This window comes from Hippocampus zosterae, chromosome 13 (genome assembly GCF_025434085.1).
Source record: "Hippocampus zosterae strain Florida chromosome 13, ASM2543408v3, whole genome shotgun sequence".
Taxonomy (NCBI): Eukaryota; Metazoa; Chordata; class Actinopteri; order Syngnathiformes; family Syngnathidae; genus Hippocampus; species Hippocampus zosterae.
The window spans coordinates 11,340,310-11,367,149 of NC_067463.1; the positions used below are offsets into that span (position 1 = coordinate 11,340,310).

Sequence of the window (26,840 nt, forward strand, 5' to 3'; positions counted from 1 at the left end):
CACTTTTTACGATATTGTCAAAATTAATTTATTTCATTGCTTAGTGTCATTGATATACGTGTTCAGATCCTCATCAGTACAGTTTAAAAAAACATCTCAAATTGGAAGTTTTCAAATAAATATGTTCACCCACTTCCTTTACCTTTAAAAATGCAATTACTATTTCATTATTTATGCTATTGGTTAAAAACATACTGTTGTTAAATATGACAGACTATACACAGAACAGTACAGTATATTAAATATCCAAGTCCTGCAAATTCCCCCAGCTTGGTCCTGCTTTGACTTTGGCTTTTAGCTTCACGTAAAGTTTTACTGCTGACTCCATCTCCCTCTTCACTATCTGAGCCACCTGTCAGAAAATAAAAACGGGACATAATTATGGAAAAACAATTACCTTGTCAGCCATGTTGTTAGGTTCCCCATAAGGGTGCTATCTTGCCACAATGGTGTATGACACTAATACATTTCGTGCAAATATCTCACGACTACAAACTGAATATAATCTTTTTTTATCAGGCAGAAATGGTTGATACCAGCTCTAAATCTCCTTTTAAAATGCAGCTGTACCTGATGTGGTGGCAGGTGAGTGTACAGTTAGTTATCTTCAACACTGTCCTACCTGTATGAGATTATCTTCTATAGTTTCATAAAACAGTTCGTCATGGAGTTGCAGGACAAAGTAGGCTCCTCTCAAGTGTGCGCCCTTTCGAGGATGACCGGCTGTACCTACAGCACACAGTTCCCCATCACACATGCACGTCACGCAAACATGAGATTTGGTCCTGACTGAGCATGCGTGGTTATGTGTCACCTGCATGTGTGTGCTGATGAGAGAGTGGAGATTTCGGGTATGTTTTTCTCAGCCGCCTGTGGATGTTGACGGTGGCGCGTTTAACGATGTCTGCTGCTGAGCCCTGGACAGTTGTGTTCACTGCTTGACGCTCCGCCTGGTTAGAACAAGACGTAATTGGGATGTATTTCATCATTCTATGATACATCAATGTCAATAAGATACATTACATTTGGCACGCATCACTACCTATCATCTGCCTAGGTCTATCCTAATGATCAATAATATAACAAATTCCCCCCCAAAAACAATTATTGTGATAATCTGCGTTTTTATTTTGTTGTTGGAGCGCCATGAATCTAAACGAACATTAAAACTTTCTACAAGTTCTACAAAGTGATCTGCTGTTAAACAGGACTTTCCACGGTTAAGCTATCAAGCGCATACGTGTGCTTTGACATGAGGATTTGTGCTGGTGATCCCAGGCAGGTATCTGCGACGTCCCATCAGAGTTTGAACGTAACCATCCTTGACGCACTTCTTCACCGTGTCTCTGAGGAAAGCGTTGATCCCTAAACACCCACAGAAACATCTAATGAGAGCCACTATTTTTAATAACAAACATAGGAATCTATACTATTGTTATTTATAAAAAACAAATAGACATTATTAAATATAATGGAAAGAATTACTAAGTTTTTGCCACATTCTTTGCTTTAATTCAATGGATGTTATGCCTCTCCTTATGTGTGTGCCTTGGCCACCTGGTGGCAGTAAAATACAGACATAGAAACATATATGGAGACGTCACAGTAATATTAGCTGTTGCTTGCAGAGGATAAAGAAAATATCCCTGTGAGTATTGTTATTATCGGACACAATGTTTTGCTCCACTGTTTGTGTTAAAATATCCGTTGGCTAAAGGGTTATAAAACCATGACACAGATGCTGTTCTTTAGCCAGCTTATGCATGGTGTGTTAGCATTAAGCTAGCAGAATTTCTGAAGGCAAAGTTACGTGGTTCTTTTAAATATAGTACGTGTGTAATTGTCTTTGTTTTATGTTTAGTTTGACAGGATTCACTGCCACCACATAGTGCTTATATCTCAAGTATACACAAGGCTTTAGGAGCCGCTTTGGGGCCCAGTTGGAGGTTGCTCAACAACAACAACAACAAAAACTAAATTGGCCCAATGACGCCTAGTATCTTCATGTCTACATAATTAGTGCGAAATGAAATGATAATTTTCAGACCAATTAAGTGAAATAGGATCATTGGTAATGATCTCTGGTCAAGTGTAAAGAGAAAAAGTGGTACCGACCTTTGTATCTGGCCTTGAAACTCTCAATATAGCAAGCTGCGTCATTCTCCTCCACGCCCATCTGCTCCCCTAAAGACTTGGCTCCCATCCCGTAAATGATGCCGTAGCAAATCTGGAAAAAAAACCCCAAATTAAAACGGATTTGAGGGCGAAGTGATTTTGAATGTCCATGTTGTCACACTCATGAGTCATGACGCACCTGTTTGGCTTGCTGTCTGAGGTTGTCGTTAACAGTGTCTGGGTTGATGCTTTTCCATTCGGCGGCGATGCAGCGAAACACGTCGGCGCCCCCATTTAGCACCTGGCGCGCACACACACGCTTTTTTGCACACTTATTGCTGTTTAAGTATTGACACCGTGAATCAGTCAAAACCTGCAGAAGACGTTGATCTTTGGACAGGTGAGCCAGTACCCTCAACTCCAGCTGGGAGTAATCGACCGCCAATATCATCCCGCCTGCAGCAAAACGAGGGCAACAAATGTGAGACATGGGGAAAATTCTAGGCGAGAAGGCATCGCATAGACTGAAATGCATCACGGACCTGAAAAGGGGACAAAAGCATGTCTCATGCTCACGGAGAAAGACGGGCCTGGATTGGCAGCCTCGCTAGTGGAAACCGACGGGGCTAAAGAACGTCTCTTCTTTCTGCAACATAAAAACTTTGATTTCTAGATGAATGGTGATTTTTAAGTCGTTGCTTAAAAAAACTTTCACTGTCCCAAAAATGCAAGCTTTATGGTTTTTCTTACCATGGTCATGTCAGACACCTGTTTGTAATTTAAGGCAACTGTTCAACCCTATTTTGGAATGTGGCCAGAAAACGGAGTTCACGGAAAAAACCCACGCAAGCGCAAAGCGAACGAGCAAACTCCACACAGGAAGGCCAGATTCCAACATTGTCACGCAGGTGTAAGCATGATCCAATGCATTTAATCCCCTCTGTCTGACAGTGACAATTCCAAATGAGTATCAGTGTTAACTAATGTCAAGCATACAAAGTATGTCAAAGCAGAGTTGCCGTACCCATATTTGCTCTTGTAGCAGCCATCTTGTGAAGACGGGCTCTCTCCCACCACGGTAGGCATGCAAATGTCAAAGTCTTTGGGCACATTCTGTATGTTAGGCTCTGTAAAGCTCACTCGCCCTATATCAATAAGGAAAAAAATAATAATAATACAGATACATATGAGTATTGTCCATGACGTCTCGATGGAGTGATGTGTGCAGCGTGCCTGTAGCTGTGTGCGTCTGGGCAATGGGGTAGATTCTATCCATGGCCAGTGTAGCGTGATACTGCTTCTCCCTCTGCAGTGGAAACACCACTTTAGTCAAAGCATTGGTGATCCTCCTCCACTCTAGAATCACGCCTGGGAGGGGATGCAGAGGCCGGAGCTTCTCCAGAACATCCTGTCGAAAGCAGTTTAGTTTAGTTGGACTCTTTTACAGCTTTTGGGGTAGAAACACGCCATTCACCTTGGTCGTGCTGAACTGCTTCCCCAGCCGAACTCTCCCTCCGGCTCTGCGGGTGTATCCGAGGGTCTTCTTGCTCTTTGATGTGCTTATGTCACCGTTTGGAGGCAGATGGAGCTCTAGGAATAAAACCTGCAAAAGGACGTGCATGCTGACAGATACTTTTTGAAGATCACGTTTCTTAGACACTCCTCTATACAAACCGATGACAACTTGGAGGGCCACCAGTAGAGCATTTACATACTGTAAATCACAAACTCCACCTCCTGCATATGCTTAGTTTTGTCACGAAAATCCACACATTATCGATTATTGAGAACTTGAGGAAAACTTTCAAAATTACCTTTCTCACGGTGATAAAAGTCTGTCTTGCATCCGTTTGGATTCAGCTGTTTGTGGATTTTTTCCCAAATATTTGTTGTTTTTTTTACATTTTTAAAAACATTTTGGGGGTTTATTTGTTTTTTTGGTGGGGATAACAACCGTTTTTGTAGAAAATGTATATCAGGGATGTATCTGTGTTGTTTGAAGAATTTTGGATGTTTGCAAGAAAATAACAAGATAAATACATTTTTTTCCTTGCCATGAAATTTTCTCATTTGTATTTCCTTGGGCATCAACTGTAGTTTAAATGGACTTTCGGCACATATTTTGGCAAGGAAATTTCTGTCATACATCTGGTAGGAAGCGTGTGGTCCTATGTGGTTTATCAATTAATTTATCAATTAAATTGCCCATCTGGTTCACACTACTGTATTCATATGAACATTCTTTGGTGGGCATCAGTTACCAGCGTTCTTTTCGTGGCACAACTCAATCCTGATCATCCCCAAAATAACAAGGTTTTACTGTACTCCCCACCCAAAAAAAACTTCCTTGGCCAAGCTTAAATATATAAAGCATCTGACCTGCGCTATGTCGTCAATGCTGGTAAGGGAGAAGCCGTGTCCCGCCAGCTCGTAGGCTTGAGATTCCAGCGCTTCCAGTTTGGCTTGCATCACATGCTTTTGTCTCTCACACTCGTCAACACTGAATCCCACTCCATTGAGTTCCAGCAGAGCCAGACAAACTTGCGAAGGCATCTCGACGCTCCTGAAGTATTCTGAGCAAGCCGTGACAGGACATGACCTGTCAAAATTGCTCAGAGTCATGTTTCTTACATCTTATCTAATCTTACCGAGTGTGCCTTCTTTGTCGAGTAGAGTATTGAGATGGTTCATGGCGGTGTATACAAGCACACTAGTGGTCGCTGCCCTCACACGGGGACAGTGGGCATGCGCATTTCCAAGGCCATCCAACAGAGGGAGCTCTTCTGGACAGTAGACTGTAATCATATTGACCAGAGTCCTCTCCTCGGTGCCAGGGTCTATCAGCCAGCATGCCACCTTGGGGAAAATATTAGCAAACATTAGGAAGAAAGAAAATGTTTTTTCATGGCGAATTATCTCATGCATACAAGAGTATATGCGGCGGAGCCCCAGACATAAGTATGCACGAGGAAGCACTTTGTGGGCACAAACTACTTTGTGTTCATGGACTATTACAGAGTTGACTTTAAAAGCTGATTGAGACATTTTCAAACGTTTTTTTTTATAATGTCCAAATAGTTTTAGCATTGTGCCAAAAAAAACAACAACAAAAAAAAACAGTACTTTTTGTCATTTCATCATTTGTTCGTGCCTCCTCCCAAAATAACATTTTTGTAACTTTTTATTTTAAATAAGAAAACTGGCACTCTACAGTATTGTACGCCTACCTTGGGGTCTTCACAGTTTCCCTCCAAGCTGATGCTGCAGCTCAACACCAGCTTTTTATACACTTGGATGATGTCATACGTGATAACCGTTCCAGCTGAAGGCTGGCTGAGAAGGGTTTTCACCTGCTCAAGCCTCTCACCTACTGGCAAACTGTCGTCCACATCCGGAGGGGCAAGGCTTAAACTCAAACCTGAGAAGCAACAATGAGCAACTGTTTGACCCGATTGCTGTGAGTGTGAGTGTGAGTGTGAGCGTGCGTGTGTATACCTTTGTTCTGCTTTCTCTGAAAGGATATATAGAATGCATCTCTTGCTCCCCAGCAGACAGACAGTCCAATCAGGATCAGTCCATCACTGCCTCTTACAGGAAAACCATCAGCACCGTGAAGCTTCTGTTGTGCTGTTTACACAAAGGGCATTCACACTGCGGTCTGACTGGACTTATGGAATACACACTAATCACATTTTCCCGCAAATGCAAATAAAAGACCGCATTGATTACCTCTCTTATATTTCCCACCTATTTCCTCTTCTGGCTCCTGCTGGCGCTCGACCCTTTCACAGGCCAAAGCCAGAGAGTAGCGTTCTTTAGTTTTCCACTCCTTGACAAATGTCTCGAAAAGGCGCTTGTCACTTGAAACGTCAATGATGGAGAACGTGCCGCAGTTGCTGGAGGAGAACGATGCATCTTGGGAAAGCTGAAGAGAGAAGCCCTCGTAGGGGTCTGGCGACGTACTCTCGCAGGGAAGGTGCAGAGCGGGTCCATTAGAAGGACTTTGGCTTTTGGATTTATGAACAACTCCCGTTAGATCACTCGCAGAACATTTTGGAGGTCTTACAGGCAGGACGCCCGAGGGGGTCGACTGAATGAGCGGCTGGGTGGTGAGGGGTGACTGGATAGACGTAGTGGTTAACTTTATTCTGGGCGTCACAGGTGCTGTCTCCTGAGTGGGGGGTATCAAGTCTGCAACAGAGCCAGGTCTCTGCATTCCACTCTCTGTTGCCTCTCGTGATGGTTGTGGCTGAACAGAATCAGCCACTGGGTTTGTATTGACCGGCCTTGCGCATTTTTTCCTCCCCTGCATGGACGGAGGAGACTTTTTGGGAGCCTGTACAGGGTATGAAGGAGGAATTTGTTCATTATTGTTTCTGTGTCCCAATGTACAGTTTTGCACAGGCTGATCAGACATACTGGGCCAGCAATCGAAGATCTCCTGAAGACCAGGACTGCAGTAAAAGCTGCTCTGACGTACAACATCGGTATGTGATTGTTTTGAAATGATATCGCATGATGGTCGGGAGATGAGTTCGCCTTCCTGTTCATTCTTGTTACATTCCTCAGTCAGCCTTCCCTGGCTTGTTCTGGGCAGTAAAGTTTGTGGCTCAGCTCGCGCAGATGTGAAATGATCCTCAGGAAGAACATCGCCTTCCATGTGATTGGCATCCTGTCTTTCCAGAAAATGCTCGCCCACCAGTAAAGAATCGCCCCACTCGGACAGGTTGAAAGAAGACCCACCCCACTGGATCGCTTCATGCTTCTCAACTTCCTGGTTGATGAGGACCTCGCTACGATGTTTTTCTTGGGGGGACAGTCGGGGGTGGATGCTTCTCGCCTGCTGGCTACCCTGCTCCTCGAAGGCTAATCGATCCTGATCTGTCTGGTGTGGGCTCAGAGAGTTCTCATACAAGCTGTCAAATAAGAAGCTGCTGCTTCTGTCGGGATCCTCCTCAGCACCGCCGGCGCCAGTGCTATTGTTACCGTCATCCACGTTGTCGACAGCAGAATTCTGCAGAAACATCGCAATCAAGATTATTTTCTGTCTTTTGGTTTCGGGTCGGTTAAATCAAGGTTCCACTGTATTCATTTGTATTTAGTACCATTTGGGTCAAACAAGTACCGGTACATGTGGAAAAAATGATCGAGTTGTAATATCATGACGCACCTGATGACTGGTGTCAAGGATGAGGTTCATCTGGCTGTCGGTCAGAGAAATATTGAACAATGGGCATTTGCTGTTTAGGGTTTCAAGTCCGGCACTTCCTCGGTCTTCGTTATCCTGCTCCGCGCTGGCTTCTACCATTGCCTCATTTTGAAGATGACCACTATCATTCAAATGCTGTGGATGGCCATCATTTTCATCGCAGTGGTATATATCTGGCTGGACAATTATCCGTTCAGTCTGAGTGTCCAATTCAAAACTGTCACCAAACGTCTCTTCTCCCAGACTGACCTCTGGCCGCCCTTCTTCACTTGGATTCTCTCCTATGTAGAGCTCTGGAGATGAAAACATGTCCACTTCTGCAGCCTCCGCCCATCTTCGCTTGGTCTCAGGCGAGGATCCTGGGGGTGAGGCAGGATGAGAGGACTCTAACACATCTCCATGTTTGTCCAGACGAAGTTTGGCTCGAGCGTTTTGAGCAGAACCAGGTGCAGGATCAGCGGCGGCGTTTAAGGCATGTGAAGTCAGCCCAGTTGAGTTTTGTGGCTTTTTGTCAGTTTGTATGGATTGAAGGACTTTGTTTAGGATCCTTGAATGCTTTAGTTTCCCTGGCTGCATAGGTGACATGCCAAGCCTTGAAGCATCATCTGATGTCTTTGCGTGAACACTCGGGTCTTCTTCTAACCTGGCACTTGGTGCTCTCAACCGAGGAAGAGGCATTAGCGGGAGATCTGGTTCAGAAGGTTGTTGGAGTTGAAGCATCGGGGTGGACACAATTTCAGCCAATTCTTGTGTCATACTTTTTACTGGACCATTAGGCTGATGTGTTTCCTTTCTGATTGAACCTTGAATTGGGACTCCTTCCTGTATTAATGTTCTTACCTCCTGGCTATTCGGATCTCTCTTTTCCAGATTAGTTTCACTTTTTGAGTCCGCAGCTTTGGATTTCTTTCTCTGCTCACTCAATTTTTCCTTGCTTTGCTTATCTAGTTCTGCTTCAAAATCGGTCATCTGAGGTTTGCATTTCCCGTGATCTCTTCTAGGTTCTCCTTGAGATCGTTGTGCAATCATATTAGCATCCACCATCGTATATTTCTGAGCAGTATCTTCCTCTTGGTGGCCTTTAACACCATCGGTCTCACCTTGCGGCGCGATACGGACAGCGGGAGCACAAGAGGGAACCGTTGCTGGGTCCCACTGAATGCCCAGCTGCGCCAAGTCTCTCTGAAGAAGGAGCTTCGCCTCCGATACTATCGCAACGGCCGCTTCCTGCTCGGTCAGCGCCCGCCCGCCACTCACCCAAACGCAGCGGAGGTTCCGTCGCTCCACAGCCTCCACTTCGTTCTCATCCACTGCACGCTTGGAGCTGAGGAAGAACAGTACATTTACAGGTGTCGAATCAACAAACTTTTCTTTGAGATGCTGAAGTGGCCAATAAATACTTTTTCATTTTAATTAGAGATTGCTCTACGCTTCTATTGCCGTCAAGAACACTATTGAGAACATGTTTTTGGTATTTAAATTTATTTAACAAAAAAAATCTGCAACATAGCGGGACCATGATACGTGAACTGTCATATTGCGGGAGATTTCTGCAGTTATGTCGAATTTTTAAAAAGATGTAAATACCATATAATAAAACAGTCCGTGTGGTGCTAAGGAACCGCAATTAGTGCACATTTTATACACACTCAAACCCTCTTACCTCTTAAATGGGACAGCGTTCCTCAGCGCTTTCTGCACATCGGCTACTGAAGCCCTGGCTAGTTCGGAAACAGTGCGCAAGCCTTGTGTGTAGAGCGCTCGGGCCCTTGTTGCAGTCAGAAGGGAAACCCTTACCAGGTCCACAAGCTCACGCTGGACGCCGAAGCTCAGGCGAGTCTGGTACTGCGACAGCAGCAGCTCCATGTTACCCCAACCCAGACGCCTACAGAACATTGTTACCATACCTGAAAGATGAATGGAGCATTTAATAATGGTGTGCCCTTTAGTGTACTTAGTTCACAGGAAACAACATTAGGTACAACAGTCCAATAACATATGCATCAAAATTCTACCCATCTATTTTCTGTATCATGTATTATGGTCACGGGTAACCTGGAGCCTGTTCCAGCTGAATTTTGTGGCATTAAAATTATGCCTCTAAGAAAAAAAAAATAATAATAATAATGCTCATGAGCGTTTACCAGAGAACTACTTATTTTTCAATGAAGCCAGGGGATAAACTGCCTCTTTTTGTTAAATTTGATTAAGTGATAATATTCTTACAGATTTTAATGTCATCCAAATGTCTGCTATCGGTTTCCTTTGAGTTGACCGTAGTATTATCGCTTGTTTGGCATGTATAAAATGGCATCTACAATTGGACGCTGCCTATGCGGTTGTCATGTGTCATGTGGTTTTTATGCTTGTTGGCTTGTCTGCCGATAGAACTGCATGCAGTTTTTTTTTCTAATACTGTAGGTAGGTCATTTATCTGCAATATGAGTGATAAATACTTACACTGCCAACATGTATGTATTACTTTGAGACATTTGACACAGAATTTTCTCACAGATCTCCATTGAATGAATTCTGCTGAATTTGAATACATTAGGGTGTGATGTGGAGAATTGGATGCAGTATCCCCATCTACATTTTCTCATTCATTCACAAGTACCTGCATATGTGGCAGCAGACTGTTGGAGAGACTGCAACTGCCCACGATTGCAGTTGTATTTGGATGCCACTGCTGCCAATGGTACCTCTCTGACCAGATCGTGCAGTACGAGAGTGGTGAAGAACCTGCGAAGGCATATCAAAAGATGGATAGAGTTTTTATTTCATTTATTTTGAAATTAGTACTACAGTGAAGGTAAATCTGGTTTTGACAATCGGAAAGAAATCATCCATGCACAACTTTGCAATTTTCTCCAAAAGAATATACTGTAAATCTTTATTAGCATTAACTCGACTCTTCTGCATTCAGTCAATCAGTGCCTCAAAAGACATACTGTAATTATCTCGTTATTAATACATAAATGTACGTATGACCTTTTATGGATTGCCATTTGTCTGCATTGCTTCTCAGTCTTGGCGACAAGTTTTGCACCGACTGAGCGAGCCAGGAAACTCTCCTGGACACCCACCAACTCAGCCACTCTCTTCATCGACGTGGACAGCTGTTCCCACAGACAGAAGAACTGATACCAATCTATTGTAGTCCACTCTGCATACAATGGGGTGATCTGGTGGGGAAAAAGCTTTCAATAAAATGTATGCATTGACACTTAGACGACCATGATTTGGAAGGCGTTTAGGGATCCTCAGTTGTGCATTTACTGGTACAAGTGGAGATGGGTTTGGACGACTTTCATTATAAACAATACCAGATAGAGAATGTGCAGGTCGTTTTCCAGCACAAAGCCCTTCATAGCCCGCTGCAGATCCGCAAATATTCCCAGCGCCTCGGTAGGAGAGAGGGAGGAGGACAAAGTGGCGGCACCGAGTTGAGTGGGACAATATTGCTCTTCTGCAAATGCACACACATCAGTTGATGAGAACGATTTATCTGAACGGGAACACAAACGGCGCTTGAACTCCCCACCCGAGAGCGAAGTAAGAAATCTGCCTTATTGAAGAGAGGTTTTTGACAGTGTCAGAAACAATACGTTAACAACAAAAAATGAGATAAAAATCGGAAACGTATTGTCAATGGGTTAAAGTGTCAAATACTTTTGTGTCTTGTCGCCCCGCTCATACTTGTGGAATTACAGTCTCTTTTAAACCACATTGGAATGTGTCTTCCAATTTAATCGAAAACACTTGCTAGAGAAAAGATACGTAAAACAATGAAATACTTACCTTCACCGTCTTTCTGAACACTGATAAATTCATTCTCCATGAGCCATTCAACACAGGCCTCAATTGCCCCCCTGTTGCCGTCTTCCTGTGAGTCCTGTTTGCCGTTACATTTCATGCCAGCGGCCAGAAGTGAACATGAAGCATATAACCTCACGTCCTGGGGGGTGCTGGCTACTCCTCCCACAATGATCTGCAGGTTGGAGTGATGTAATAATATTTGACACCATACTGAAGGTAGTCAATCAGTGACAATCACACCTCCAGAATGGCTCGCAGCATGCTGGTGGTGACGCCGTCTCCCTGCCTTCTCACTAAGCAGCTTCCGATTGGCTGAAGATCGCCTGTGAGGAGACTAACACCTTTCTGACGCTCAGCCTCCTTACACACCAGCACACTCTCACCTGGAATGAGGAAAAACTCATCGTGATTCAACTAAAGTGATTGTTTTCTGTCATTTATGCTCTACTTTTTCATACCCGTGGTGTCCACTCCTTTCCTCCCTGCTCGTCCAGCCATCTGTTTGTATGTAAGCGAGTCTAGCAGGTGTCCATTGAAGGTTGGCGTTCGAATGATGACCCTGCGGGCCGGGAGATTGACCCCTGACGAGAGCGTGGAGGTGGCGGCCAAGACCCTGACCATGCCCTGACGAAATGCCCCTTCCAAAACGTCACGTTCGTCAAATGTCAGACCTGCACAGACCCATTTTATTCTGATTGAACTCAGCAGAGGAGATTATTTTTTCATTCAATCAAATTCAGGCACCTGCAGCATTATCAAGCTTTTCTAGCAGCTGTCGTAAATTATACGTTGAAAATAAAGGCAACATATTATAGACATTTCACCCGAACTACTGCTGACTGAAACTCGCATTATGAAAGTCGCATTGTGAACATTACGGCTCAGCTGTTTTGTGGATTTGGTCACGTGACATATGACAGTTTTAAAATAAATTGTTCTTGTGATATCTGGAAAAAAATGAAACAAACACATAAATAAGTTCAATTTCCATTCGTTTGATGTTTATAATAAAAGCTTTTTCATGATTGTTATGCCTCCATCAGAGCTATGTGACAGATTTTATTCAAGCAAGCAATATGACATGGCGCCTCCATGGTAGAATTGTGGTGTTTTTTTTGCCATTTAAAGATATTTTTCATAGGACTTATGGTCTATGAGTCCAAAATTATTTGCGAGGTGTTTTTTTTTAAGTGGTTGTATATTTACCAGCATGGTGAAAGGCCACCCCCCATGGCACCGCGCGCTTCAGAATAGGATCCAATCCCGCCGGTGTCCGACTCAACTGGGCTATGACATCCACTAGTCCCTCCTGATCCAGGCACACTGGTTGGGGTTCTAATTCGCCCTCGTGTTCTGAAAGATATTTATACAAGAACTACAGTCTACGTTTGCATATTCACTGTTCGGCATTAGCTCATTTATGATGTTTAACAACAAAATTAAACAATGTTGAATTTAGTATTGTTCATTTGTACAAGAAGGAGTTCTTCACCACCATTTTGTCGCATTTATTGGCAACAAAACATCCTAGTGTTTTGTATAACATCCGGGTATACATAGAAAAAACATGGCAGTGAAAAATGGCAGCCTGCTGTAGGGAGATGCTCCCTAATTGGCGATTACTTCACCTACAATTCCGTGTATGAAAAAAAACTGTTTATGTTGATGTGATAAAACATTTTTTTCCGTATTATTGAAATTATTGGTGGGTTTTTGAAATAACGAACATTGACCAACATTAAGAAAAACCTTTGACAGGAATAATAACTATTAACTAACAACTAGTATTTCAAAATTATGTTCAAGTCTCCAAGTCTTATTACCGTATATCTGAGGGGTAAATTGTGTTATAGCTAGCAAACAATTACACAAATGTATTTGCACTTAAAATACTGCAGTAAAAGAAAAATAGCCACAAACAGTTTTTGATAAAATGTGTGAAACCGAAAATTACCAGTATGTTTGAGGTTGAAGAACTCTCTGGCAATACTGTCGGCTAGTTTCTCACACCAGTTCTTGGAGGGGCAGAACAGCAGCACGGAATGGCCCTCCCGCACTGTCTCATAACACAAACTGACTATGTGCTCGTCATCCCCCTTGATAAAAGTACAGTAGCGGTTAATAACAAGGATGTTTTCTTCTAATGTATCAAGTACCACATCAACCTACACTCAGTATCATTTACCTTTATTGGGAGTGCTGGAGTGAAGTGGCGAACCACAGAGAGGCTCTTGTCGTAGATGCTGCAGCCCACCTTGAGGCGCTCCTGCAAGGGTACCGGTCGGTAGTCGGTCTGATAAAGCTCTGCACCTAACCAGTTGGCCAGGAGGGACAAGTTGGGCAAAGTGGCACTCATACCTACTATCTGCACCCCCTCAGAAAGTGACCTATCGGAACAGGAAATCTCAAATAAAAGATTGTGCGCGCGCGCACGCGCACTCACACACACACACACACACACACACACGCACACACACAAGACAAACCCGGTGGTGTTGCGCTTCTGTGCAATGTAGCGAATTTTGGTCAAGAGAAGTTCAAGCAGATATCCCCTTCCGGAATCTCCAACCATGTGCAACTCATCCACCACGACCATACCTAGAAGCACAAATATCACCAGGTACATGTCACACATGATCACCACTCGCAAGCTGACTTTTACAGCTGTATTACCGAGTAAAGCTATGTTGTCTTCCTCTATTAGTCTGTTAATGAGAGAGTTGGCCTTCTCTATGGTGCAGACAGCCACGTCCACAGCGGTAAAACCGCCAGCAGCTGATGTACTTCCCATGTAGCCATCCACACGCACACCCGCCGTTCCAAATACGCTCTGCAAGGCCACAGAAATCTATGAACAACACCGTTTACACAATTGCGTTATTTACCATAATCTTCCTCCTATTCCTCACCTGAAGGTAGTGCATCTTCTCTTTGGCCACAGAAACAAATGGCAAAATCAAGAGAGCTTTTCTTTTAGTCTCCAACACGCGCTTCAGCATCAGCAACTCAGACACCAGAGTCTTTCCAGCACTTGTTGGAGCTAATAAAATCAGAAGAATACATCTTTAATTTTTTTTTTTTTAATATTTCAAATGTTTTTTTTTTTAACTCAGTGGAGATGATCAGTGCCTTACCAGAGTAGACCAGATTACCTCCCTGCATAACCTGACCAAGGCTGAGGCACTCAGCCTGCCAGGCAAACATGTGGGTTACTCTGTGCTTGTGGTAACACTCCAAGACTGGGGTGGGTAAACCCCAACTGGATAACAGCAGCTTGTCCAACTGTGTGTCAGGAACACACAAGGCCAAGCCTGTACAGTGGAGAACACACATCACAATACAATTAAGACAATCAAATTACAAACAGACATGATGGCTAAAGTGACAACATTTCTCCTTTACAAATATAGTCTATATATTATAATATTAATATTTTTGTGACCACATTTCTGTGACTGATCATGGGGGTAATAAATGATCCAATTAAAATTGGGAGGTCATACTGTACTTCAGACCTCGACATAATAAAATCTGGGGGCCGTATCCGGGGTTTCCCACAGACCGGCCCTCATAGAGAGCATGAAGTCAGACTAAAATGTAAAATATATACGGTGCTTTTATTTTGAAAGTTGTGCTTTTTATCTGCACACGTGAACTCTAGTACAAGCGAGGTAGCAAACATGATCTACAACTTATGTCTAAAGTGTTTCCAATTCAGCAAAGCTGTAAAAGACAGACTTTTCCCACGCCTGATTGAATGATGCAATAACCTTTTCGTTCACACAGAACAAAGAATCCATGACCATCGTCTTATGATGTAAGGCTGTTTTACCTGGCTGAGGTAAGGCGTCGCTGTGAGTATCAGGCTCAACGACGCTGGGAAACGTCAGCACGGAGGCGGACTGATTCTGTGATGATTGCTGCGGTTTAGCCCGCTTCACAGCAGCAGCTACGTGTGTAGGACTGAACAAAATGTGGTCCCCAGAAACATCATGAGATGGACCTGCACTCGTATTTTCAAGTCCTTGTTTGTTACAGCAAAGCTTCGGCCTCCTGAAATACAAACAATACGACATTAACAGTAAAAACAGCAAAAATATGAGATCAGTGCAAGTTATGACTCACAAAGTGGACGTTTCATCCCCTTGTTGACGTTTTGTATATTTTCTGACGCATGCAGAAGCTGGTCCTGAATTGTTGCTTTTCTGACACTCAGCAGGCTGTTGTGATTCCTCCAAGTCCTCACTGAACAGAAGCCGTTGAGCGAGGTCTTTGCATTTGGGTCTTCTGGAAGGTTTCTTGACTTTTTGTTTCAAGGCATTTTCCTGAACACTGTGAAATTCAGAGTCTGCAGAAACGTGCGCTTTCTTCTGTGCATCAGACGCAGTATTCCCGGGGTCGTTCACCTGCATTACATTCAGAATCTCTTCATCAAGGGCCAGCGTGGACTCTCCGAGAGCAACCCCCTGCACGATATAATCAAGTGACCTCTTGTGTAAAGATCTGTCATTAGACAAATACAGTAGTATACTAATATCCAACTCACCATTGTGCCGCCTCTGCCTGGCAGACAATTGGTTGTCTCTAACAAGTTATCACTGCGAGCTGGCTCCTCGCTGGTACGTAGAAAAAAGAAATTATCACATTTACCCGCGAACAGATGAAATAAAAGTACATATCTTTAACATCTACAAAAGAACGTACATTTTTTTCTTCTTGATCTTGTGTTGACCCATGTAGCATTTTCTTTTCAAAGGAGGACCACCAAGAGCACTCATGATGTGCTGATTTTGATGAGCGTGTTTGAAGGTTGCCGTTACTTAACATGACATCGGTTTGTTTAAAAACTATTTTTGAATGACAGTAGAAAAAAACACAACGGAAGACTGTTACGATGTGTCCGATCAAACATATATACCCTGCTTGCACGAAACTACGAATTCAAAAGTTCCGCCGCTGTAGCTGCACTTGTTCCCCAAAAAAACATTCCGATGGGAAATAATATCTGCATATAACGTTCCTGCATGATTTCGACGCATTAAAATATGAACTTAAGTCTTACATTTCTTAAAACATCGTCTTCTGACACTGGTTGGCTATAACGCAAATGAGTAAAATGTTTGCTCCATGAATTTAGTCTTTGTCTCCTAAAATAATTTGCCTGCGAAAAGGTCGTGTTGCAGCACGCGAGTGTGGGTGGGACTTGACTGTCAGAGGGAGAAGGGCGTGAGCAAGCAGCTGGTGGGCGTGCTCCCGATGCCCCGCCCTCTGCTCGTTGCGACGTTGCTGAGGCTAAGATGGCGGAACCCCTGTCAACTCAGGAGCACCTGGTAAGCGTTTTTTTTGGCGAAGTTTTCACCTGATTTTATGCAGCGTGTACCTTCCAACTTGATACAGTTAATTAAAGCAACCACTGAAGAGTTGCCGTAACATTCTCTGCCACTGACTGGTCTGAGTAGCAATAAGCTGCTGTGACTCGAACGCACCCTCCTTCAGGGCGACTGTCTCCGGTGTGCCTGACAGCGGTTAGCATGAGCAATGTTGGCTAACCCAAACTGCGGGCAATTGCCGCTGTTTATTTACCCACCCCAAACTATCAATTCCCCACTGTGTTTTACAAGTGTTGTTCATGTTTAACGGAGATATGTCTTTTTTTCAATATTACGATCAACGTGGCGTAAAGTGTCCGTGAAGCTATGGTTAGCATTTAGCGACCACATGCAATTTAGCCCCCGAGCAAATGGTAACAACTACTCTTAAGCAGCAAGGGAATTCTTGCACGCTGGTCTTTCTTAAAATATATGTACCTTCTTATAGAGCGATGCTCGTTTTAGAGCGTCGTCATACTGAAAACTTTCCAGGGTTGTTATTCTGTCTTATAAATCTTTCGTTCAGAGCTTACTGTCAAGTAATGTCATAATTTTCCTCTGAGACTTCTCAGAATTTACTCTTCCTATTCTCAGCAATTATGTTGTTGTCAATGCCGTATCTGTATTACAAGTGCAGAAGGCCTGTCATCAACAGCACAGCACGACATTTTGAACCAAGCGGGCAAGTCAAATTACTAATAATAAAGACGTGAACACTATTAAAGTGTCATCAAAAAGTATACAGCTTTTTATCTATGTTTTTTTAATGCATGGGGGAAAAAATAATCCCGGTATGATCTGAAAGGATTTAATACAGTCACTGTGCAAGATGTTGACAGAAGATTGCTGTGGATTGTCGGATGATGAACTCTCACTTATTCGACACCCTCCTTCCTGTAGTAGATGTCAGGCTGTCCAACTATGTACCCTCAAGAGAGCCTGCCTTCCTCATCAATTTATCCAGTTGGGAAGCGCTGGTTTTCTTGAATCTTCCTGTCCCCAGAGCACACAACTGCTCACTCAAGGGAGCTGACTATGACAGAGTGGTAGAACAGCTTCAGCATCTTTGTGCATATGATAAAGGAAGAAGCAACGTTAGCAAGGTCAAATGTGTAATTCCATCCATACAAATACTAGACAGGTGTACATTGCACAAGCCGTGTGAATATTTCTGAACTGATAATTGTCATAATTGAGCAAATTACACCATGAAGATAAACTGTTTTGACCAATTTAAGAAGTGTACCAAACTACTATTTGAACTATGGTGTGTACAACGTGACTTGTGTCGTTATGATTTTCTGCTCATCCCATAAGCGAGTCACTCAGGTGATTGGTTTCGCCACGTTTTTATGTTGCATGCCCTATTTCTTGCAACCCTCCTTTAATCTGGGTTTGGAACCAGCAGTGACTGGGTGTATGAGCACTGGCTGGGAATTGATCTTGTGCCACCTGCGTGAAAGGCCCCACAATAACTGTGATGACTATATGCGGTATTGTTTTATTCTTGTAAACTGAATTGGTTGGAGGTTCCTTACACCTTAAATTCCTTCAATACCTGGTTAAATCGTAACACGGTCAAGCGTTTTTGGTCAAAACCAATGTCGAAGGAGTGACACTTTGACGCACACTTGCATGTGCAAAATGTCTTGGGCTGGATACTGGGTAATTATAATTACCTGTATTGATTGTTGCACTATAAAACACCACAATATTTATTGACGTTAAAATGCAAGGAGGGTGCTTTTGTTGCTAAATCAAAACATGTGCATGGTTGGTTGGCTGCGTCTGTAAAATAAATCTTGTATCTGCAATGTGACCTATTTGTCTCTTGGGTTCATCTGAAATTTGTGAAAGTAAAATGCAGTATTGTTGTACCTGTATGTCATCCTCCTTGTGCTAGTTCTAAATTTGAGGACAGATGCAGCTGAGTTGGCTGTTGTGGCTTGGCTGTTGTGGCTGCTTGCTTCCATCCATGTCATGTTCCACAGAGCACAGCATTTGCGTCTGACTAAATTATTGCATGAAAATGTATTGTAGCTTCATTAGAGAAAAAGTTGAAGGCCCTGGTAGACATGATAATTTGATCCCAAGCCTCTGCTTATTCTGTTTCGACATTCTACACACGTGCGCATATACAGACACAGCCACAGACAAGTCTCTTTTCCATCCCTCTCTATCTGTGTCATGTTCCAGGCTGTGGAGGAGTTCCTGAGTGAGGTGCGTCGCAGGGAGCAGCTTCAATGCGCTGGGCTCGTCTCCCATCCCACAGCTGTTAAGTTTCTTATGGCCCGCAAGTTTGATGTCTCCCGAGCCGTCGACCTCCTCCAAGCATACAAGGTACAACTGGGCCCAGCGTGGGGACACCACTGAAATACCCTTTTCAGCTGTCAGTGAGATCTTACAGAGCAGGCAAATATTTACTCCAGAACTGCAAACTAATGAGATTATGCTTCTCTCCTGCCACAAACATAACGTATCAGAACACAAGAATCAAAGAGGGGATCATCAATATAAACCCTGACGAGGAGCCACTCCATTCTGAGCTGCTCAGTGGCAAGTTCACCGTCCTGGTTAGTGGTGGAGACCTACCGAAACGTTGCTGTATATCTACACAGCACAGATATTTGTATTCCTACCATCTTCAAACAAAAATATTTATCTGTGTGCCTCCTTTTCTTTTTATGTTCCCTCCAGCCTGGACGTGACGCAAACGGTGCTGCACTTGCACTCTTCACTGCTCGCCTTCATCGGCCAGATGTGACCACTCACAAAGCTGTGCTGCAGGCCATCATTTATCAGCTTGATAAAGCCATAGACAGGTGACGCGCACACAACCACTGTGCCCTGAAACTCCCCCTTTTCTTTACAATTAGTGCACCATCATGAAGCTATCGTCAATTTCTAAATGGTCTTTTGATTCTTCACAGTGTTCAAACTCAGAGAGATGGACTTATATTTATATATGACATGACCAACTCCAGTTATGGGAATTTTGACTATGATCTCTGTGTCAAGATTCTCAATTTGCTCAAGGTAAGTAATAAAGAATTTGGTTTTGCAGTGTGTCCAGATCAGTGATTCACAACCATTTGAAAATTATAGAGTTGTAAAGTTGAAAATTAAAACTACAGTGTGTCTTTTAAATAAATGCGTAAATATCTAAGTACGCCTAGATTTCACTTTGTGTAAATTTGAGTAAATTGTTCTTTAATAAGTCCCCACTTATACTTTTCGTGACATTTTTGCTTGGTGGTGTCATAACACCAGACTAACTTTTTGTCTTTGTTTGTTTTTTTACTAGGAACGCATTGGCCGCTAATCTGAAGTTTTAGAGTGCAAGTACAAAATTTAGGGCCGCACATGAATCACAAATTGACTTAGTACTGTAGTAGTAAATATTCAGATATCCACCCACTTTCACTATATTGTTGATACATGGGCAGAAGTATGGAGCAGATGTTTGCTATTTGCAAAAAATGTCCAAGATTAACACCAACAACAACATAAAACATGATACACACACGATTAGATACAATACATCTGTATTTGTATAGCGGTTTGAGATGAAAAATGTACCGGTAGTTGCACTGTCTCGAATTTTAGGCCAAAATGTCCTACTTGAGTGGCAGTCTTGAGCCCCGGGTGTGCTGTGAGATTTTGTCAATATAAAAAATGTCCGTCTGCTCTATAAAGGTTGGGAATCACTGGTGTTATTTTAAGATCACTGATTCGCTACTTACCGTTTGTTTCCTATAGGGGGCGTTTCCTGCTCGCTTAAAATGTGTCTTCATTGTGTCCTCGCCTCTTTGGTTTCGAGCACCTTTTGCAGTCCTTCGCCTCTTCGTGCGTGAGAAGCTGAGAGAACGGGTAAGACTGGTTTCACCAAGAAGGCCATAGTTTATCTTTTAAAAAGCTCCTGATCTTTTGCTATGAATTGAACCCCTGTTTATTGGAAGTCATCCATTCTCTTCCACCCTGCTGTAATTGAAAAACATTATCACAAAAAAATTGCAAGAGAAAAATGCATCAAATAGAAAATACTGTACAACACTGTATTAATTAACTGTGACGATCCCTGATGGGACAAGCCGAAAGATTTTCAAATGTATTGAAAAGTGCTGAGTACTGTGGATTACCGCTAGTTTGGTGTATGTTAAGACTCGACACTGACATTGTTATCTTGCGTTGTCAAGACAGCAGCTGCAGAACTCCCCCTATTCTCTCAGAAGCATATCGCAGAGTTTTATGTTCTGGGTGGGCAGGATTTTCCACTGGGTCTGAGGCTCACTAAGCTTTTGAAGACTTGGGACACAAGGGGGCATCCATCGTTTGACCCAAGAATGCTTCATTTTACCAGCAGCCAATCAGATCCCAACACTGCTTAAAAATGTTATTTATTTTCATCATACCCTTTTTCACAGTACTTTTTAACCAATATTTATGTATTGTATGTATTGACACAAAAAGCTGTACTATCCATGAAAAACCTCGCCGCGTCGGGAAAAAACACTGGACACTCGAACAAGGGCGTGAATGCTGAAACACGGTAGAGTTGGGGTTTACTGCATATGTCTATTGATATGTGTTTCCTTTTCTTTTTCATCCTCCAGGTGTGTACAGTGAAGGCTCACGAGCTCGCCAGTCACATCCCAGTCTCCTCCCTCCCTGAGAACCTAGGCGGGACATCCCAGTACAGCCATGTGGCCTGGATCCAATCCTGCATAAACGCAAACACTGTGGAGGGAGACACACAAGTACATGACACACACGACTGCGTGGGAAGCCTGCTGCGCTCTTACAGCCTTGAGTGCAAGGAACCGAGCATTGGCGCAACGCTGACCCATAGTCATTTAAGTACCCATCTGGGCTCTGAGCTAGCCGCGGCTAACTCTAACTTCTACGACGACAGCAATGCGAACCCTCACAACCACTGTGGTGTGGATGAGGGCAGGACTCTGGGTCATCCGAAGCTGAGCGCGCATTCTGCTGCAAACAGGCTACAGGGGAACCACCAACACTGGAACGGATCAGCTGGGAGTGGAAACAACATGGCCGTCAGTGGCTTGAATCCCAATTCAAACATGAATGGTCGTGGACGGCAAGCTCCTCCCCAGTCGGACACACCCCCTGACACGCCGCTCTCTCACAAAGGTGATACTGACGCAGTGGATGGCAGAACAATAGACTCGGATCACGGACTTCTGAATGAGCGTATTCAAGAAGTGGATGAGGAGGGTGAGGAAGAGGAGGGTGTGCCTCCGTTGCCCCAGAAATCTTTGCCTCGACCGCCCCACCAACCCGCCTCCCAGACATCACCCATGTCCTCGTCATGGGGTCCTGATGACGAGGACTGCGGCACGGAAGAGTCAGTTCACATGCCGGAGCAGGGAGGCATGGCGATGCAGGAGCTGGTGGATCATGTGAAAAGGAAGAAGAAGAAAGGGATCTATCAGGAATATGAGGAGATTCGCAAGGAGCCACCAGCAGGCACCTTTGACTATTCCAAGTGAGATATCGTCAGATGATCCTTATTTTTGCTGATTTTATAGATTCATGTTACGATAATGATCAAACTTCTAAGAACAACTGCTTCTTTCACAGTATGCACAGAACAGCAACACATATAATACATACTGTATACGTCCTTGCACGTAGAACCATATCTACTTGGCACTGTTTAAATTACATTTAAACAGTGACAGTGACGTAGGCATAGAGTAGTGATACGTTGTAACATGAGGATATTCCATATAGATAATAAATTGTTCATTTATGTATTATGTGTGTTAAGCATATTGTTTTGTTCAGGTTGTTTTGGGGACACCTGCATTGTGTTTAGCTAACAAATTCTTATTTCCTGAAAGCTACACCCTGGCAAATGTAATCCTGTCGTTTTATCTGTCAAGATCACCTATCCAGCACTTCCGTTCATCCTCATTATCCCGTGTGGGCAGCTCAGCTCAGTAAACTCCCTGTTGCGAGTTGACATTTTGTTTGTATGTTCATTTCCAGGAAACTCTCCAATCAGCTCAAGAACCGTTACAGCGATGTTCTGTGTCTGGACCAGTCCAGAGTGCGACTCAGCCAGCTCTGTGATGATGAGGACGAGGTAATGACAAATCCATCTGAAGCCGACTGTGCGGGAGGCCTCGTAGAGGACTGTCACACCAAGTTCTTTTGCTGTGTGCCCTGCAGACTTCAGATTACATTAATGCAAGCTTCATGGATGGCTACAAGAGAAGAAAGGCATACATTGCTACTCAGGGTAAGAAGCACACAATTCTACTCTTGATTGTTTTTAATGAGATTCACTCATATTATTATTATTATTATTACTGCTCCTGGCGCTATTTCTAATAAATCGGTTGCTATTTTTGTTCCTCAGGTCCTTTGCCCAAAACATTTGGGGACTTTTGGCGCATGGTGTGGGAGCAGATGGTACTTATCATTGTTATGACAACGAGGTGAATTCTTTTAAAGTGGCAGTTGCAAAAACGTGTACATGACCGAGTAAGAACATCTCATCTATGCACATGTTGTCTGTATCAGAGTGGTGGAGCGAGGACGTGTCAAGTGTGGTCAGTATTGGCCACTGGAGGAAGGCAGAACAGAGCAACACGGGTGTTTCCTGATCAGGAACACCCACATCCAGGTCTTCCATGACTTCAAACTCTCACATCTGGAGCTCTATAATACTCAAGTGAGTTCTTACCACCTGCACTCTGAGCAGTCCTCCACCACTTTTGTCCCCAAACACCTTCAAGCCATATCCGGTGGAAAGGTTAGATGGCATAACAGTTTCCGCTGCACATGTTACAAGTAACTGAGATGTTTTCTGAGTGAAAAATACTGATTCAAGTTAAAACATATGATAACCTGGGGTTGTGTAATAGGTATATTGAGTAGTTCAGTGCAAGTACTTTTCAAGGTTGAAATGTTACCAAAAGCACTTGTGATGGATGTAATCAGACCTGCTCCCCAACTCCCACCAACCCACAGGAAAACGAAACAGAAAAAATGAATAAAACAAAGCATCCATTGTAATAGTTGCAGGCGCAGACAGCATGACACATTTCAAACTCAAATTTTCCATCACACACTCTCAACTGATGAATCATGTGGTTGACTTGAAAAGAGCTATGGCAAAAATGTTCAAATTTCCGTTGCGCTTCCCCACGCTGTGGTCACAGGTGAGCAGGAGGGTATCTATTCTAATGTTGTATAACATGAGTCTAATCGCCCTCTCTTTGTCAAGTCTGGGGAGAGACGGGATGTTTGCCACTACCTCTACGTCAGCTGGCCGGACTTCGGAGTGCCCAAGAGTGCGTCGGCCATGTTGGACTTTCGTGAGCATGTACTTCAGAGGCGGTTAGACACAGTCCAGAGCCTGGGCTCCAGTTGGAAGGGGCCTCCAGGGGGCCCTCCTGTGGTGGTACACTGCAGTGCGGGCATCGGCCGGACAGGTAAATGCAAAGATGATGTTTTGTCAAATTCTGTTTTTTTTTTTTGTTTGTTTTTTTTTTGGTCTTTCAATATTATCTATTCTGTGATATCTATTACCGGTTTTGATTTCCTCGTTATGCTGGCATTCCTCCTGGCTTTAGGCACCTTCTGCACACTGGACATCTGCCTGTCCCGGCTGGAGGACATTGGCACAGTAGACGTCCACGAGACTGTGCGGCGCATGCGCACGCAGAGGGCTTTCAGCATCCAGACGTGGGACCAGTACTACTTCTGCTACACCGCGGTCATCGAATATGCCATGCGCCGCGGCAAGCTGAGCCCGGTGCAGTGGTCCGACTCGGACATAGAGACCGACAGCGAGTGAGAGACACACGGGCTGGAAGTCGACCTAAACCCAAGTCAGCATGGAACGTTTGGCAGTAGAAAATTGAGGGCGACGCCTGCAACTTCTATGACAAAAGAGCAAAGTGGATGTCTTGGTCTGGCTCTTGATGTGATGGGGGTGCCCCTCGTGTGAATGGACACGCAGGGCCACCTGAAGAGCTCTCTAAGAAAACGTGCGGAGAGCCCTGCCAATGTCAGGACAAATGGCGGGGGGAGCTCTGCTTACCCTGCACTTGTCCCATTGACAAGAACCTTGTAGCATTTTTCTATTGACTTGCACATGAGGAATGGCAAACTTGAACCCACCGACACCTTTATATTCTTTTCATCCTCAAACTGCCATTTCCTTTTTCAGGGGGGGTTGTGGGTGCTTTTGAGTGAGACGCGTTGTGAGAGATTATTTTGTGAGCCATTTGAGGATTTTATTTGATGTTCTTTTTGTCCCATGACGTTTTTGGTTCTTCCTATGGTGCATTTTCTACACGTGTTTCATATTGTGTGCATGTGTAGACTAACTTTCCAAAGCCAAAGTCATCACCCCGAATGTTTGGATGTACTCCTTACTAAGATATTATAGACTGAAACCGTGTATATTCTTGTAACATACAGCTACATTTATACATCGTTGTGCATAATAACCTCTTGAAGAAGTGTAAAAATGCCTTGTTTTAATACATGTATAATGGTTTTAAAGCTGGACAGGTAAATCGATCTTGTAAGCCAGGCTATATAAATAGCAACAAAATTATTTTAAAAGTGATGTCTTGACATTTTTACTCTTCTTTGATTGGACTATTTTAAAGTAATTTGACCTTAAAAGTCCACCGTTTACCTGTTTAATCTTCCGTATTTCGTTACCCTTTCCAGTATTCCTCCTTACTCTTGAGACATATTCTGTCTCCGATAATTGTGCCTTCAGGTTGTTCTTTTTGTTTCATGTCACAGTACAAGATCAATAGTAATAATGACAGCCACGCTCGTGCACTTGCATAGGACACGACACACTTTTTTGCCTTCAGTGCTTAGGAGTACCGTAATAGGAAAGTCCTGAGTGGACAAAGTTCTGGTTCTTCTTATCATTTGACCTCAGGGGCAATTTTGGGGGTTTCTTTTAATATCCGTTATTGCATTTTTCATCTAAATTATCATACAAGCTAAATCTTTATTTTGTATTTTCACTGTATTTTATCCTACTATATTTATGTCTTTGTAAAGAAGAAAAAAAGTACAGGTTCAAAGTCAATGAATGGTTCCTTTGCCACCACAGCAGAATCATTCAATAAGCTGAACAAATCAGACGTTGAACTACATACAGTACATATATATGATTTTTTTTTTTCGTGGCGTGTGTTGGAGAATACCCTCCCATGGTATTTTCGTAACTGACTCAGAGAATCGCTGATTGTTCAAATGCTTTCTGGTGTATTTTTTTAGGAGGAGGGTTGCTTGACAATATATTATAGTCTAGCCAAGAAAAGAACGGTAACGGAACAAAAAGTTTCTTCTGTGTGTCTGAAAATTGATTGATTTGTTAGCATGAACGCAAGAGTCTTGAATGTTTTAACGGGCTGCTATTTCATTCATCTTTGTGTATTTGGACCCCTCAATGCCAAAGGCCATTTTTATGTATTTCAGCATGGATCTCCCAATGCAGCCACACATCCACCGATACACGCGAAGAGTCTCACGAGCACGTGTCATGAAACGTCTTGCTGGAGGTAGCAAGCGCAAGAGCGTGCTAGGGTCTGGATTTTCCATATTTTTAAGTTGTCACATGAGTTATGCATAAAAACAAGATCATGTGTCATCCTTGTTTTACTTTTCTCGTGTATATCTTGTGATTGAATGTTGGCTTTTTTTACACCATGTACGCCTGGCTGGCCCATTAAAGCAATGCTATCACTATCTGGAAAGTACAGTATACAACATGAGTGATCGCTTACTGTCCGGGTAAAACAACTAAACTAAACAAAAAACAACCTGATAGGTAGCATAGAAATTTTATTTATACTGATACACAATTTGAAACACCTGCATATGTGGCTGCCATAACTTTTATTGCATATAATCACATTTAAAACACATAAAAAAACTGAATAGCAATATAACTGAATTCCTCCTTATTGGCACTAAATCCAATCTAAACAAAATAAACAATTTCTCCATTCCCTTCGAAAGCTCTTCCATCTCCCCCTCCCCTCAGGTCAAGAGTCTGGGTGTCATCCTTGATAGCACCCTCTCCTTCACCTCACATATCAACCACATCACTCGTTCTGCATATTATCATCTTCGAAACATCCACCGGCTCCGCTCTTCTCTCACTCCTCAGTCCACTGCTATACTTGTACACACCCTCGTCACCTCGCGACTCGATTACTGTAATTCCCTTCTGTTTGGTCTCCCCCAAAAAACCGTCCATAAGCTTCAACTGGTCCAAAATTCAGCCGCCCGCATTATCACACTCACGCCATACATAA

General features: G+C 43.4%; 2 protein-coding genes across 3 annotated transcripts; one reads left to right on the plus strand and one right to left on the minus strand.

The window, feature by feature from the left end:
- Positions 1-3: 3 nt before the first annotated feature.
- Positions 4-16,321, minus strand: polq (polymerase (DNA directed), theta). Of its 2 annotated transcripts, none has more exons than XM_052084235.1 (35): positions 15,848-16,321; positions 15,690-15,759; positions 15,269-15,609; positions 14,976-15,196; positions 14,278-14,454; positions 14,053-14,183; positions 13,817-13,973; positions 13,630-13,741; positions 13,329-13,530; positions 13,098-13,239; positions 12,350-12,496; positions 11,602-11,814; positions 11,384-11,526; positions 11,126-11,315; positions 10,651-10,793; positions 10,316-10,509; positions 9,942-10,066; positions 8,988-9,231; positions 7,286-8,648; positions 5,863-7,129; positions 5,611-5,742; positions 5,343-5,533; positions 4,764-4,971; positions 4,495-4,688; positions 3,590-3,718; positions 3,349-3,523; positions 3,140-3,260; positions 2,658-2,761; positions 2,489-2,571; positions 2,315-2,416; positions 2,116-2,227; positions 1,241-1,365; positions 815-950; positions 623-729; positions 4-352 (listed from the first exon to the last, which is right to left on the minus strand). In XM_052084235.1, the coding sequence occupies exons 1-35, from the start codon at positions 15,919-15,921 to the stop codon at positions 239-241; spliced, it is 7,689 nt and encodes a 2,562-aa protein (XP_051940195.1). In that variant the 5' UTR covers positions 15,922-16,321; the 3' UTR covers positions 4-238. The 2 variants fall into 2 exon arrangements, with proteins under 2 accessions (XP_051940195.1, XP_051940194.1); XM_052084234.1 differs by having other exon boundaries at positions 5,845-7,129.
- Positions 16,322-16,346: 25 nt separating this feature from the next.
- ptpn9b (protein tyrosine phosphatase non-receptor type 9b) lies at positions 16,347-26,268 on the plus strand. The gene is made up of 13 exons (XM_052084251.1): positions 16,347-16,473; positions 18,709-18,852; positions 18,996-19,085; positions 19,210-19,334; positions 19,443-19,548; positions 20,272-20,382; positions 21,126-22,021; positions 22,528-22,624; positions 22,711-22,780; positions 22,901-22,979; positions 23,065-23,215; positions 23,771-23,978; positions 24,120-26,268. The coding sequence occupies exons 1-13, from the start codon at positions 16,441-16,443 to the stop codon at positions 24,341-24,343; spliced, it is 2,334 nt and encodes a 777-aa protein (XP_051940211.1). The 5' UTR covers positions 16,347-16,440; the 3' UTR covers positions 24,344-26,268.
- Positions 26,269-26,840: the final 572 nt, after the last annotated feature.